Source organism: Crocodylus porosus, unplaced genomic scaffold (assembly GCF_001723895.1).
Source record: "Crocodylus porosus isolate Cpor-Errol unplaced genomic scaffold, CroPor_comp1, whole genome shotgun sequence".
NCBI classification, from domain to species: Eukaryota; Metazoa; Chordata; order Crocodylia; family Crocodylidae; genus Crocodylus; species Crocodylus porosus.
Genome location: NW_017728948.1, coordinates 78,306,417 through 78,321,403, shown reverse-complemented (window position 1 = coordinate 78,321,403; position 14,987 = coordinate 78,306,417). Strand labels below are relative to the sequence as shown.

The window sequence follows — 14,987 nt, the reverse complement described above, 5'->3', positions numbered from 1 at the left end:
TTGACTGACAGGACTCAGTCTGCTTCTACACATTTTTCATTTCTTACAGGTCGTGAAGCTTTGCCAACATGGGACAAACAGATTCAGTCACTATGTTTCCAACCTGGAGCACAAGTGATACTAGTGGCACTAGCAGCCTTTTTGTGGGGCACAGGGCAAATCAAGGAAGGGACAGGCAACACAGCATCAGATTGGGCAGGGGAAGTAGATTGGAGTGGTACTCAGAAGGGCCTAGGGCTTAATTTGTAGCATGCCTGCTAAAAGGTTTGCTCCCACTGTCTTAGATGAGTTGAAAAAAACCTGTTAGAAACAGGTGTTAGTTCTTGTCTTGTGCAGCCAGCAGAGGGCAGAGTTTGTATTGCAAATACTAGCACTAGTCAGTAGGGGTATACAAAGCTTTGGTCACTGATTCAATTTGGCGGAGATGTGGCTGAATCTCCAAGTCCAGATCGAATCAGGAGACCGTTTCATCTCTGTGAATCTAACTGGAACCCTCCGAATTGATTCGGAAAGATTTGATGACTCGGCCAGATACAGCTTTAAATGATTTTTCTACATACATCAAGGTACCAAGGCAGCTCGTGAATGCTGAGATGCTGGGGTGGATGGAGCGTCCCACGGGAACATAGTGGGGTCCCCAGCGCACTCAGCAGTGGACCTGGAAGTGGACCAGAAGCACTTCCAGGTCCACCAGGGAGTGTGCAGAGGACCTGTGCCTCGGCAGCTGGTGCTTCCTGGGTCTGGGGGGGGGCACCCAGAGTCCCCCTTCCCCCGCATGCTTGGTGGTGGACCAGAAGTGGACCAGAAGTACTTCTGGTCCACTTCTGGGTTCGCCACTGATCATGTAGGGAAACCCCACTGCGCTCCTGTAGGATGTTCCTTCTGCCCCAGCAATGAGGGCTCACGCCTGGTACCTCAAGGTAAGTAGAAAAAACATTTAAAACTCTGTCTGTGACCGAATTGCTGATTCTCCAAATTGGTATCGAATCTTTGGATTCGGACGAATCTAACTGGGACAGCGATCCGAATCAATGAATCAAATCACTGTCCCTGATTCAGGCCAAATCCTAATCGAATCGAGCCTGTTTCTCACACCCCTACTAGTCAGGTATTTACAGTATCTCATTTCTTGAAAGAACTGAAGTGATTCACATTATGCAAATAGGATTGTATAAGATTACAAAAAATACTTCATCCTGTCAGTCTTCTTATACGTGCTCAGTGGGAAATTCTGTATTCACTTCTTCATGGTGCAGTATTGAACTTACCATACATAGAGGGGATTCCATTTTGAAATAATTGTACTACAGATAATTTCTTTGTAGCCTGCTTGGAAATGCTAACAGACATGTCTACTTCTGCATATTTTTCATTTTTTACAGCTCGTGAAGCTTTGCCAACATGGGACAAACAGATTCAATCACTATGTTTCCAAGTAAACAACCTTCTGGAAAAGATAAGTCAGACGGCCCCAGAATGGACCGCACAGGCTATGGAAGCTCAGATGGCTCAGTAAACACATGCTCAGGATGTTCTGACTGCACTGTCCTTCCTGTGCAGTGGGAATTTACACAGACTACAAAACAACCACATAACCCATGCCTTGCTTCTACACTTCTGCTAGAACCTTGACTTGGAGCTATGATTAGGAATATACAGTGTTTTCCTATGGGGCAGCTGTGGCTTAGAAAGACTGGAAGGAGTAACCCCTGCAACAGAAACAGGTTTTGGTTTTGCAATAGTGAGTTGTGGTCTTGGAACTTTCTATGGATTGTTGTGTTGTGAAACCTTAAGCACCATGCTTTTCTAGTTACGTTTACTCCAATAAAAGGGGAAATAAGGCAGTTAGACTCAGCAGCTCTAGAGTTGTCTTGTTCTATAAATACTCACTTACATTACTTCATTCCTTTCTGGTTTTTGCATTTCGGTATGTAAGTGTTGCAATATAATGCTAGTTTTCTGTGTTAGCTTTGCAAAAAGAAATACTTTGTCTTACAGTTCTGGGGACAGGAAAATAACTGTTGGTCTCTTGTTTAGGATGGCAACTAATCACTGAACAGATGAGAGATGTAGAGTAGGCTAATGAACCTTGTAAACAAGTTAATGAAAAAAAGGGAATACTTTTTTCCCAAGCACATTAGGACAATAAAACTGGTTAATACTGCAGAAGTGGTTTTAAAAAGAACACGTGTACAAGTGAGGCAAAAAACCTTTTATATTTTTCCCTGGTAATTCATAGCAAATAAGCCAAAAGTACTGCCTTGCTTGCTTCCGTCTCCTGTAGATCTTTGTATTCTTGCGTATAGACACTGAATATGCAGAAACAAGCAGAAGAAAACCCTGGAGTGACAAGGGGGGACAAAAAGATAGCTAACACTGAAGACTAAGATGATTAACAATATACACTACCATGAATTGTACTTAAAAGTAGAAGTTTTAAAAGCCTTGCATTGCTCGAATGTTTAACAAATCTCATCACTAGGTAGACCAATACTGATTTGAGAAATGTGTCTTAAAGTTACAAATGTATGAGGACAGGATCTGATGCATTCAGTCTTAATGGAAAAATGAAGCAAACTGGAGTGAAGCCTTTTTTGTTGGTTTACACTAAAATCTTCTGGTCAAGGTTATATTAGAGTCTGATTTACACCACCCAGATCGGCCCTAACCACTGGGTCTTGTATTCGTGGTATTTGGCTCGGGAACTCCGAACAGTTTTCCCATATAGTGGGGGGGGGGAACTTTCCTGTGCATTTTAGCTTGTGTAGACTGCTGATTAGCTGCTGTCCAAGGAAGTAAAACATGAGGTTGAGTCGCAAAGAAGAGAATCTGGGTCTCCCACTTCTCAGGCTACTCTTGTAACTACTCTTAGGGCGACTGCAACTCCTGTTTTGTATGAAGGTTGGTTCTGTTGAGGGTGTTGGGCATATTAGATGAAACCCCTTAAGGGCTTTAGCCACATGAATACCTAGATTTTGGATCCCAAGCAAGCTTTTGAATGAGCTAGGCACTGAACTACCTTGCTCAGTCAAGACCAGTTTAATTCTGAATGGAGACTATGAGTCTTGTTTGACTTTAGAGTTCTCAAGAAGGTGACTGCATAAGTAAGGCAGCAGCTGAGTAATGGTTTTCAGGCACACAGATTTGGACTAATGTACCTAAATTCTATTTAAGTCCTACATTGGTTCAGACCCTCTTTTAAAGATAGATAAATAAATAAATGCAGGAGTATAAATAAAACAGCACATGCTTCAGAGGGTACAGTAAAACACTGGGGTGAGAGAATGGCTGTTTCCCATACTATACTGCTACAGCAGATCTAGATGTTTGCTGCTTAGAATACAGTACAGCTGTGGCAGTTGTTGCTTTCCATAATCCACCTTCAGGAACTGAGTCACACAGGGCCTCTGTAAAACACAGCCATTGATTTCTTCCCCAGTCTCTGTTGGCTCTCGATCTGGTTCATTCCTTTGTGGAATAAACCAGGTCAAATGTTCATGCCTTTGCCATTGTATGTATTACATAGCCTGGAAAGCTTTGGTTAGCCAACAAGGCTCTTTGCCAGTGGTAATTATCCTAGCTGCCGTTGTTTGGTCTTGTGTTTCTTGACTGCCAATTGTAGTGATGCCCATGCTTTATTTTAGATTGGTTTGAATCACTACAGTAAGTCTTATCTCATATTACAGTGGGCCCCGTAGCACAGAGCTCACATTAAAATAAGCTGATGGTACATTTTCTAAGACTTCAGTATCACCCAAAGGATGGATAGATGAGGATATCTTTATGCTACTATCATCTGCATATTACTGATTCTACATCAGACTTTTCCATTACACCCCATTTGTGCTAAAATTCATTTTAACTGAAACACTGCTCCTGAGGAACTTTAAAAAAAAACTTTAACAAACCTTGTTAGAAGATTCCTTGTTCCTTCCTTTTGTTAATGTCTCTCTTTAACTGACAGACAGAACACATAGGACAACAGAGGGCAGAGAAGAAATCAGAAAGGATGGATCCCTGTTAAAAAAAAACAATAAACATCATCAGCATAGGCTCTAGGCTTCACAAGACCAGCTTCTGACCTGTAATACGTACATAAATGTTCATAGTGATTTTGTACATTTCTTAGGCAATTCTGTTATTTGATGGTCTGGCATACCAGGGTTTGACTAGAAATACAAGGATATCACTTGGAAAGAAAAAGCATATGGCTTACAATCTTGATTGAAAACCTGTGGGAGAAAAAAAAAATCTGAAAGCAGGGTTTGATAAATCAAGGGGGGAATTGGATAAGCGATGAAGACAGGGTGAAAAAGTTAGTTTGGGTTAAATAAAGGGTGCATAGCTTTGGTTGTGATATGTTTTAAGTACCTCAAGAGCTGCATTAGAAATTGTCAGATACCCATTTAATTTAGAGAGAAAGAAAAATATAACCAATGCCTCTGCAGAGAAGATTGGTTATTTCTTAAGTGAGCAGCGCAGCTGTACTGTAAAGTGGCATACATTAGTAACAAATACACTGTGCTTGCATAGTCCATGAAATGTATATTGCATGAAATAGTTATAAAAACCATTTACAGAGATGCATAATCTTTATTTTACATATACTTCATGTTCTTTCCCTAAGTACAAGGTCACAAAGTAGGGTAGTGGTACCTGAGATTTGCCTCCCAGAGTCAGATCCTTTTGTTGAACCAGAGATTTCTGAAGTGTACTCTAACCAGTTGGGACAAATTCTTATGGGAGACAAATAAGAAACCAGGAAGAAATGGGTACCAATGGGTTATAAGGTTATCCAAGGTGACCAACACTGGCATTTCCACACCAGTACTGGATAGGGTGCCCACCTTGGTTTCTCAGTATATTAGATCACAGATTAGGAGATGAGGCAGCAAAGATTTATTAAAATACAACAACAAGAAACAGACTCTAAATGCTTTAAGGGATGAACAAAAGGAACAGTATCTACAGATGAATACAGAACCATGAAAGCAACACTTTGCCACACAAGAGCAGCACTATGAAGACCCCTAAGGGTCCAGCAGGATAGAGCATATAGATGCAGCACCATGAATGAGCTTAGATGGGTGAGCAGAGATCCTGCCCTTCATTATTAAGCAACACAAAGACTTCTCTCCTCTCCTCTCCTGACAATGCAGAAGAGATTTCAATCCAAGGTGCTCTCCTTACCATGGAGGGGCAATCTCCTGTACTCTCACCCCACCCTAGAGGGGCAACTATGAGCAAGCATGTATGGATCTGTGGGCACACTACAAAGTAAAGATAGATCACTCTTGCTGTCCCCCAAGCATACACATTAAGTCTGGGAATGCTCAATACTTGCTCAGGTCTGGAATAGCCACATATGCTCACGCAGGCCTCCCAGGCACATGCCCATGGACACTTCAATCAAGTTCTTTTAATCCAATGGACCCTGGCAGTTCCTAGCCTATCCATCATCTTTGGCAGCCAATCATGCTGACACTTAATCTTATTACAAACCTGTTACTTCCTCACTGTCAGTCAATGGTGTTGATCACCTTTACCTAAAAGCATGCTAACTAGAGGTGCACTAGTATATCGGTCCATATCAGCATTGACACAAGGAAAATTGACATTATCGGCAATAGTCTTTTTTTGGCTGATGTGGTCAGTGATGTTACCAGTAAACGCTGTGTGCATGGGTGCAGCTGTAGCCAGGAATGCAGCCCAGCAACTTGGAGAGCAGCATCCGGCCACTAAGTCTGGGAGATGGGGGGGTGCAGATCGAAGGCCCCACAGTGAAGAAGGGAGTAGGGCAGGGGGAGGGACAGGCACTACCCAGCCAGAGCAGAGCTGGGTGCAGGGCAGAGCCACAGCTGACCTGGAGGGTGTTGGGGGACAGCTCCCACCATTGCACGCACCCTGGGGGAGGTATGGGCAGGGGCATGTGCACCCCAGGATCTGTGCACAGGGTAAGGGCAGGCTGCCCACTACATGCTCAGGGCTGAAGGCTGTGCCAGGCTCTTCCTGGCGGGAGCTGAGCCTGGGCTGCACTTGGGGCAGCTGGTGGTGCTGGGAGGGGGACTATGGCAAATTTTGGGGTGGCTGTAGCTCCCCTTCCAGCACCACTGCCACCTGCCCCAAGCACAGCCCAGGCCCAGCCCCTTCCAGGAAGAACCTGGTGCAGCCTCCAGCCCCAAGCGCGCAGCAGGCAGTCTGCCTTCACCCCATGCACAGATCTGGAGGGCATGTGTTCCCCATCCCGCTCAGGGGTGCACACAGTGGCAGGAGCTGCCCCCCATTCCCCCTGGACAAGCCATGGCTCCATCCCATGCTCTGCTCCCCACCCCCCGGCTTGGCAGCACCTGCCCCTGCCATACTAACCTCCATCTGCCCGTGCCCTTTCCTTCCCCTGTGCCCCATCCCCCCCAACAGACTTAGCAGCTGGACACTAGTCTCCAAGCTGCCAGGCTGCATATCGGCAATCGTACTGGTATCAGCCAAAATGCTCGTTAATACAACCATCGGTATCAGCCCAAAAAAATCTTTATTGGTGCCCCCCTAATTCTAACTCTCCTCCTCAGTAGGCCACAAATTCAAAAGGTGAACCTCTCTGGAGGGTTCTTCAGAGAGTTGTTAATACACATGTAGGGCTGTGGAGGGGCAAGGGGAACAGGACTGGGTCAGGAGGACAGTGTAACCTGACTAGTAGGCAGTGAGGGAGCAACAGCCTGTCCCCTCACCCATACAGGGCTGAAGAGGGGATTATTTTTCCCTCTGTGCAGGCCAGGGCTAGGCAGGGAGTGGGGCCAGCCCGGGACAGGAGGCAGTGGCACTCCCATGTGTCTGTCAGCCACCCAAGCCAATCAGAGGTGTTGGAAGGTGGGGGTGGCTATGATCTGCCTGTGAAATTGGTGCCTGGGGCCATGGTGAACCCATGAAATTTGGCTCTAGGCTCTGCAATTTGAGTACATCCCTATTTATAAAGGTTGTAGGCTGCTGTTCTGTGCTAATGACCAAACCACATTACCTCTCACATTATGGCTAAGGACAGAAATTACACATAAATCAGTATACATGATCAGAAATAGTTCACATCTGTAACACAACAAAAGTTCAGTGCACATAAATCACTTTCAAAATGGCTGAAACAAATTTAAGATAAATGTGGATGGATGTAGTATCAGACTTAACTGATTTTGATTAAATCAGTTTATTGAGCTTCTATCCCAGAACCCCTCCAGATTCAAGTTAACTCACAGTCCCCCAGCATCCCACAGTCCCCTACCTTCCCCGCAAACCCAAGCTATCTGCTCCAGCTGAGCAGGGAGGTATGCTCTAGTGCCCCTTGGCTTCAGGCATGACACTGCAGGCACATGGCAGCATTTCTAGAATCAAAAGTGAATGTTCACTTGCTTATCGTTTCAAACTACACAGCTTAGACTGGGGTGGGCAAAATGCAACCTGTGGGCTGGATGCAGCCCGCCAGGCCATTCGATCTGGCCCGCAGGTCCCTAAAAATTTACAAAATTAATATTTAGCTGCTCCCGGCTGCCTGTCATACGGCCCTCAATGGCTTCCCAAAACTCAGTAAGCAGTCCTCCACCCAAAATAATTGCCCATCCCTGGCTTAGACTAACCTGTGAAGATTAAATTGATTCAGGCTTTTTGACTGTCTCTATTTAACCTATAAGGGCAGCCACTTAGCAGCCAGAGAGACATGACTCAATTATATCTGGCCTACAAAAAAAATGTAGTAAACCATTGTGTTAAATAGGTGATTTGCTACTTTGAACATGGGTTCAACAAATGATTAAATAGTAACTAACTGGGATATTGTATTTTGTCCGGTAGAGTGTCCTCATAGCCACACTTGAGCCGCAGAGGCAGCATTCATCCATGTCACTTGCAACTTGACATTGGAGACAAAGAAAACAGAATGCTCCACACAGACCTGGGCAAATAAGACAAAACAACAAATGAGGGTCACTGGATATTTCCCCTGCATTCTTGCTGATGCTGAGCTCTCGTTGCAGAAGCAATGTGAAAGTATCTAGAAAATGGAAGGAAAACAGCTGGAATGTGCCAACTAGAACTAGCACAAGGGAGGGAGAGGGCTCCACATGACCTGAAAGTGATGTTGGCTGTAACCTTAGATGTGATTCTTATATTCTTACTTTGTAAGGGGATATTGCCACTATCCAGAAGGGTGTGTGTTGTTTGCATGAACTAAGCACACAATTTGTTTCATGTCAAATCCTATTAAAAGACAAGGCTCTATTTTTTTTACAAAGATATAAGTAGATCAAGTGAACCATGGGCAGGAGGCATAGCACTGACCTTGCCTAACTACACAATAGTAATAATATAGCTTTATGGATGGGGTTGGGGTATGCCTGAAAGCAGTGGGAGTACAAGAGGTTTTGCACTGAGTGCATGTGCGTGCATATGTGTGAATCATCGCTGAGTAGCAATGTCACAGCAGATATAGGAAATAACATTATAAATGACTCCTTTAAAGAAATAAGGCACCTGCTACAAGTTTTGTGTGTGTGTGTATCATAGTTAACTAATTAATTGCACAATAAATTTAGACTCGCCAGATCTGCAAAATAAGACTGGCTGCAAGTGCAAAGCAATTATCACATAACTAACTGGTTAACTGTATAGTGCATCTAGACCAGCCACATGTGAAAAGTGATTATTACTATAAAAATGACTGTCCAGCTGTAGAGTTGTTACACATTTTCAAGCACTAACTTTATAACCGGTTGGCTCTTTATGTACCTGAGCCAACCAGCTATAAGGTTAGTGCTTGAAAATGTATAACAACTCTACAGCTGGTTTCTATCCACCTTTAGTTTGAACAGGTAGCAGGGTCCTAAGTAAGACAAATACAAGAATCAAGACACTGCAAGCCAAAGCAGGGCAGGCATACTAGTATATCTACTTACACACACTACAATCACTGCAGCAGTCCAGTAGCCCTGTCTGCCAGTTACTTCTTGATGTACTAGTAGCAACAGTGAATTGGGGCTGAATTGTGACAGCATGTGAGTTGGCCATTTTTAATATCAGTGGATCAGGTCAGAAGTTTATATCCTGGAAAGAAAAAAAAGGGGGAGAGGTTGTAAGGGTGTGTTAGTGACTAACCGCATTGCACACAGCCATGGCATCTAATATCATGCTGATACAATTATGGAAGTGATACGTGTCTGTAAAACAGTACTATGTTTCTCAATTTTCTCGAAACAGTGCTAAAAAATTATAGGCTCAATATAGGCATTGGATTTATGACACGTTACAACCCGCCTGACATCTGATTCACCAGGGACCTGTCAGACCTGATCTCTAACACTTCTCTTCCCTGCACCTCCATCTTTCTCCATTCCCCTCCCCTACTTTTCTGTGCTTTGTCTTCTTAATTTCCAGCTATTTCCTTTTTCAAAGATAACCTCTTTTCTACCTTGAATTACTCCCTGCCCCTGCTGCCTGCCTTTTCTCCCCCTCCCTTCCCTGCTCTACCTTTTGTTTTCCTAATTTCTACCTATTTACATTCTCACTGACATCCTGTCACTTTTAGCTTCTCTCATTCCTTGGTATCAGAACAGCAGAGACTTTGTGTACCTAAAAAGGGTAATTGCACCTAAAAGCTTGCTAAGAACTTTTTTCCAACTACACAGTTGGTCTAATAAAAAATATCATATCTACTCAAAGAACTTTGCCTGCCTAGATCATTTTGATGGATGCAGTGAGCCAAGTTGTAGTCAATGGCATTAGACCCAGGATGAATGAAGTCAATTTTTTTCATCCAAAAATCACATTTTCCCATAGCATCACAGGAATTAATTTCTCAAAGGAAAGCTTGCCATAGACTGAATGGCCAGCAGCTCTCCTAGGAACACTGGTTCCATAGCTATTTCCAGGTGAGTTCTGCCTCACATCCCCATCCAAACTATTTTCTTCACATCTTCCTTTTGATTAGCTCCCTCAAAAGTTGTGTTGGATATAAAAAGCTTTCAGCAGGTATCCCTCTCAAGGATGATCTATATCCTGCAGCTGCTGCATCCAGTTCACTGTTTCTCCACTGTTCAAGTCACCTCCCACTGCTGCTTCCATATCTATAGTTGTGTGATGGGCTAGCTGGTGGTGATTTGGCCCAGGGGTTTTGAAAGGATAAAAGATCATTAGAGGGCTTGGGATTCCTTTTCCTCAACAATCAGGCCCCAAAGACTCACCCTCCATGTCCCCTGATTGATCCCTTGGATCACCTGGAGGGGAATAAAAGGGGCAGTGCAGCTGAATCGGGAGATGAGTAATGGGCCAAGAGGAAGGAGTTTCAAAAAGCTGGGCCAGCAGGGCGCGAGCAGTTGCCCCAGAAAAGCCTGAAGGAGTGGGACCTGCAGGCAGCAGTTGGATCCTCAGCAGTGCAGCGTGTGGCTGGCAGGAGAGGCTCCCCGCTGGGCTCCAGGATCCCCTGGGAGAAGCTGCAGCCAACAGGAGAGGTCCCCAGCTCCAGTAAGAAGCTGAGCAGTGTCCTGAGAGGTTCACAGCTCTGCTTCCAGCTCCTCCAATCAGAGGCCAGGAAGCTCAACATGAGGCCGGGATTCCTGGAAGGTCAAAACCCCTAGTAGCTTAGAGCAGTACCGTGTGGGAGATCCAAGTTCAAGACCCAGTTGGGTTGAATTGGGGTGAGTGAAGGGACAGGGAGAAATTCTTGTTGCAGTAGAAGGGGGTCATTGTGTTTTCCCTCTTTCCCCCCGCCAGGTACCTAGGCCCTATATTTCTTGTTATTTGACATTTTGTATTTTGTGCATTTTATATTTCGCCAACCAGTATTTTTGTTCTGTTTGTGTTTTATATTTTGTTAAACCTGTCTTTTCTCAAATGAATGAATATGTAAGTGCCTAACCTTTATTGAATCCTGCCCCCTTGAGGTGTTGTAATGTCCCCTATACCCTCTGGTTTCTACATTTTATATTCCCACTACTGTTTCCCTCATTTAAAAGGTATATGGTTAAGTCCCCATTGGTGAGCTGGCTCTGCTCTATAGGGGAAGGAGGGTCCCTACACTTCCCACAGTGCTTGTGCACCTGCTCTGATCCCTTCAGTTGGAGAGGGGGTACCTCTTGGAGTAACGCGCAGGTTACACCTGCTTTCTTTTCCTTGCCCCTACTTGTTAAAAAAAGCCCATGCTTGTAGCTCCCATGCAAAAACTCCTCTGTTTACCGTACTTTTTGTCATGGGACTCCCCCGCTTGCTGGCTGCTGAGCTTTTTTAACCTTTTGCCTTGGTCACCCTTGAGTCCTTATTTAGGTTCAGTAGGCAATGGCCAAAGCAAAAGGCCTCTGTCATGCTTAGCTGAAAAGCTTGTGTCCGATTCAAAACCTGCAGCCTCCCCACATTCTTTGCAAAGCATCACAAACAAAAACTAAACCACAGACCTAGCAACCTACAACATCCTTTAAGCTTATCAGGAAGCAACATATTCTGTCCCAGGGAACAAGAACAGTTCCTTCTTTATCAAAGGCCAAGTCCCATGAAAGCTCCCTCATTTGCTGGAATTTCAAAATAAAGATATTCTTAGTAGACTGTTATGGCATATATTACAAAGGAATAAAATGTCTGAAATATATCAGCTGTGAAAATGCAGCAATGATGGTTTTATAGTAATACAAAGGAGCAGAATGAGATCTGTATTCTGATATGTTATGACTAAATAACTTGACCTAATACAATGCCATTCACATGAAAAATATGGTAACTTCCTTGCTGACTTTCTTGACTGCTGGTATTTCCTTACCCACTGCTGTATTCTGTTAACCTGGGTTTCCTCTGCTCTTGTCTCCTAAAACCAGGACGTTAGTTCCTAGAAAACAGGACTGTCATCTGACAGAATTCTAGTGTATACTGTACATAGACATTCCAAATAATAATAGGCTTGAAATGGAGACATCTTTATTTTAATCTGATATCATTTCTCATTTTTCCACTAGTGGCCAATGTTCTAAGCATCCCAAAAACATGATTCTGTTGTGACATGACTTGAAGGGCTATACTTTGTTTAAATAACATGATTCCCTGCGCTTTGAATGTCTAATCTGGTGTCCTAAATACAATCCAAGACACATGGGATTTTCTTCAGATAGAGAGTGCGTATTGCCATAAAATGTGTACAGAAGACAGAACCTTTAATTTTGCCAGAATGCAAAGGCTGGGCATTAGAACTAGGCTCTATCTGTTCCAAATATGACTGTGTTCAAGGTCCATAGTCCGTAACACATGTATGACTGGGAAAACTTTCATTTAGATCAGTGGCTTCCAACCCCATTTTTCCATGCCCTGCTGCTGGGAGTGGAGCGTGGCAGTGGCACTGGTGACGGCCCGGGGTCGGGGAAGCTCCCAGCACATGGTGCAGCTCATCTTTTCTGTGTGGCCCCACTGGCATTGCCCCCACAACCCTCATTTGGGTTGCAACCTGGGGTTGGGAACCGCTGGTTTAGACAACACTTACCTTCATACATGGCTCTAGTTCATTGCTAACCATGAAGTATAAACAATGACTTCTTACTGATTGCCTTATTATTCTGCAAATGCTGGAAGTTAAAAACCAAACATGTTCTTTTTTCTTATGTGAGTTTCTTGTCAAGCTAGAAAAATGATCCATGGAAGAATAATTGTCTTTTTGCTTAGACATAAGCAAACAGCCTTTGGAAAACAAAGCTTCAAGTTGAAAAATGATTTTAGTAATATTAATTTCTGAAGATCAGAAACGTATGTAGTGTTTTCACTCAAAGTACCCCAGGCCAAATTCTGCCCTATGTTACACTCTTCACTGATGCTAAAATGATTGAACAGCTATAAGAGAAGGCTGATAATATATATCAATTCTTGTTTCTTCTTAGAGTTACAAACATCTGGAAAAGTTCATTTAATTCTGTTCAAATATTAGACTGTTCTTCTCCACAAGACTGTACAAGCCAATTCAGAAACAACCCCAACTTCAAAACACTAGTTAAAAAACTCTCCTCTAATCTACAGAACATATTTTGACGGAGCATGCATACTTAAACCATTCATCACTGCAGTACCTGAGGCCAGCTGCGGACATTACACTTCTTCCCATTTAGGTGGTCAGAAACTGGTCTATACCCATAACAGAAGAGAAGTTTAGAGCATATAGATTGGTTTAAAAATGGTGGATCCTGGTCTGAGAGAGACCTGGATGGATGTTTTACAGACTTAACCGATTTTAGGTTAAACTTGTCTATTGAACTTCAGTACTGGATTCCCTCCTGTCTCAATTTAGGTTGCTGTCTGGTGGCACCCCAGAGACCTTTGCACCCCGCAGCCCCCCCCATCCCTCCCAACTAGTGCCCCCGTTGCAGGGAGATGTATTAGCACTCGCTGGGTGCTCAGCTGCTCTAGGCTGTCACAGACCCAAGTCAGTGTAGGCACAGGCAGGTGAGGCAGGACCGGGGGGGGAAGGGAAAGGGAGCTTTGCAGTGGGAACTTATTCTTCCTTTCATGGAGCACTCGTGTCCCTGGTGCCTGGTGCATCTTGCCAGCTGCCACTGGTCCTAAACTCTGGCAAGATGCACCAGGTAGCAGGGATGCAAGTGCTCCATGGAAGGAAGGATTGGGCCCCACTGCTCAGCACAAGCCTCCCAGGCTGCCGAGTATGTCTTGCCACAGGTCAGCACCAGTGACAGCTAGCAAGATGTACTGGGCAGCCTGGGAGGCTTGCACCAGACAGCAGGGACACAAGAGCTCCAAAGAAGGAAGGATCGGGCCCCTCAGAGCCTGATCCTTCCTTCGACAGAACCAGACCATACCAGATTGACTGTCAGGCACATGTCCCCAAATCCTTGCTGTCATGGCAGACCCTTCCCCAAGCCCAGCCCTAGGCTTCCAGGAGATCCTCAAAGCAGGTAACCATGTCACACTCAGCAGCTCGGCTGGAACTCCATTCTGCCATAACCTCAACACTACATAATACCTATTTTGTTATCATTAATCATTTGGAAACACAGGCGGCCAAATTGAAACTGCAGCCAAATGCATTTTTCAATAAAAGTATTGTCCAGTTTTCTGCAACGTATCCACTTAGATATGCTTATACAATGCAAATAATGACAAGCAACAACAGACAAAAAAAAAAGCCTCCTTGCCCTTCATTGTGGGTGCCTAATCTTGTTAAACTTTTATAAGTTATCTGTTCTCCTATTGCAAGCTACTCTGAACTTCCCTTGGGACGGGCAATGTATGAATCAAGTAAGCAAATAAATTAATTAGCAACATTCATATCTTATTCTTTCCTGCCTTAGCTAATTTGTTAAGAGAAAACTGAACATGTTCACTCTTTACTAGCTTTCCTCCCCAAGCAATGAACACCTCAGCGGCTAACAGCTTTCATATGTCTAATGAATCAAATCTTGCCAGAGGCACTCTCAGATTAAACAAAGAAACATGCACGTACCACTTGTAGAGTACTCTTATTCCTGGAGATCGAAATCTCTTTGGTAGTCAACTCCTTTATGTGTGTTCTTTATGCTAATGGAAAACTGACCCCTTGACTTCGCAGTCTGTCATTGGTGGTTATAAAAGGGTAGGATGTAACGACTTGATGTAATGAGTTGATACAACCGTCAGCTGTTTTTACATGACAAAAAGTTAATGATGATTCAAGGATGAGAGTCTAAACTTGCAACACTTCGGAAACCTGAATTTGTTAATACAGTGTACTTGATGCATTTTCTATACATGTCCTCAAAACTTTTCTTATACACAAAAAATGTGCTTGTAATAGCTATCATGGGAAACTGAAACTAACCTGATCTTGGTTGAAATCTTAGCAGTGTACAAAAGAAACTCCCTAAAGGGAAAGGAAGAGTGAAAGAAAATGAATAAAAGAGTGGAAGCGATCCTCAGTGCACAAGCTAAATCTATTCCAACACGGAGGAAAGGCAGCAAGAAGGCACAGCAGCCCCCCTGGCTCTCCAGAG

The 14,987-nt window shown here is 43.9% G+C and overlaps 1 protein-coding gene and 1 long non-coding RNA gene across 4 annotated transcripts in view; both read right to left on the bottom strand.

Annotated features, from left to right (window-relative positions):
- Positions 1 to 2,197: 2,197 nt before the first annotated feature.
- On the bottom strand, positions 2,198 to 14,535 carry PLAC8 (placenta specific 8). Of its 3 annotated transcripts, none has more exons than XM_019553275.1 (5): positions 14,462 to 14,535; positions 8,937 to 9,084; positions 7,812 to 7,936; positions 3,905 to 4,017; positions 2,198 to 2,334 (listed from the first exon to the last, which is right to left on the bottom strand). In XM_019553275.1, the coding sequence occupies exons 2-4, from the start codon at positions 9,046 to 9,048 to the stop codon at positions 3,913 to 3,915; spliced, it is 342 nt and encodes a 113-aa protein (XP_019408820.1). In that variant the 5' UTR covers positions 9,049 to 9,084; positions 14,462 to 14,535; the 3' UTR covers positions 2,198 to 2,334; positions 3,905 to 3,912. The 3 variants fall into 3 exon arrangements, with proteins under 3 accessions (XP_019408820.1, XP_019408819.1, XP_019408818.1); XM_019553274.1 differs by having other exon boundaries at positions 2,198 to 2,339; positions 3,909 to 4,017; positions 14,462 to 14,533; XM_019553273.1 differs by having other exon boundaries at positions 2,198 to 4,017; positions 14,462 to 14,533.
- The window catches only part of LOC109322256, a 15,541-nt gene continuing 2,751 nt past the window's right edge, over positions 2,198 to 14,987 (bottom strand). The window contains exons 2-3 of the long non-coding RNA XR_002104341.1: positions 14,759 to 14,762; positions 2,198 to 2,493 (exon numbers count right to left, since the gene is read on the bottom strand). This is a non-coding gene — a long non-coding RNA (uncharacterized LOC109322256). The remainder of the gene's footprint in view (positions 2,494 to 14,758; positions 14,763 to 14,987) is intronic.

Coding starts and splice junctions, on each gene's coding strand:
- PLAC8 (XM_019553275.1), bottom strand. CDS start 9,048: ATGGCCAACTCACATGCTGTCACAATTCAGCCCCAATTCACTGTTGCT. Junction 7,937..8,936: donor CTGCAGTGATTGTAGTGTGT/GTAAGTAGATAT, acceptor TTATTTGCCCAG/GTCTGTGTGGAGCATTCTGT. Junction 4,018..7,811: donor GGACAAAATACAATATCCCA/GTTAGTTACTAT, acceptor TTTTTTTAACAG/GGATCCATCCTTTCTGATTT.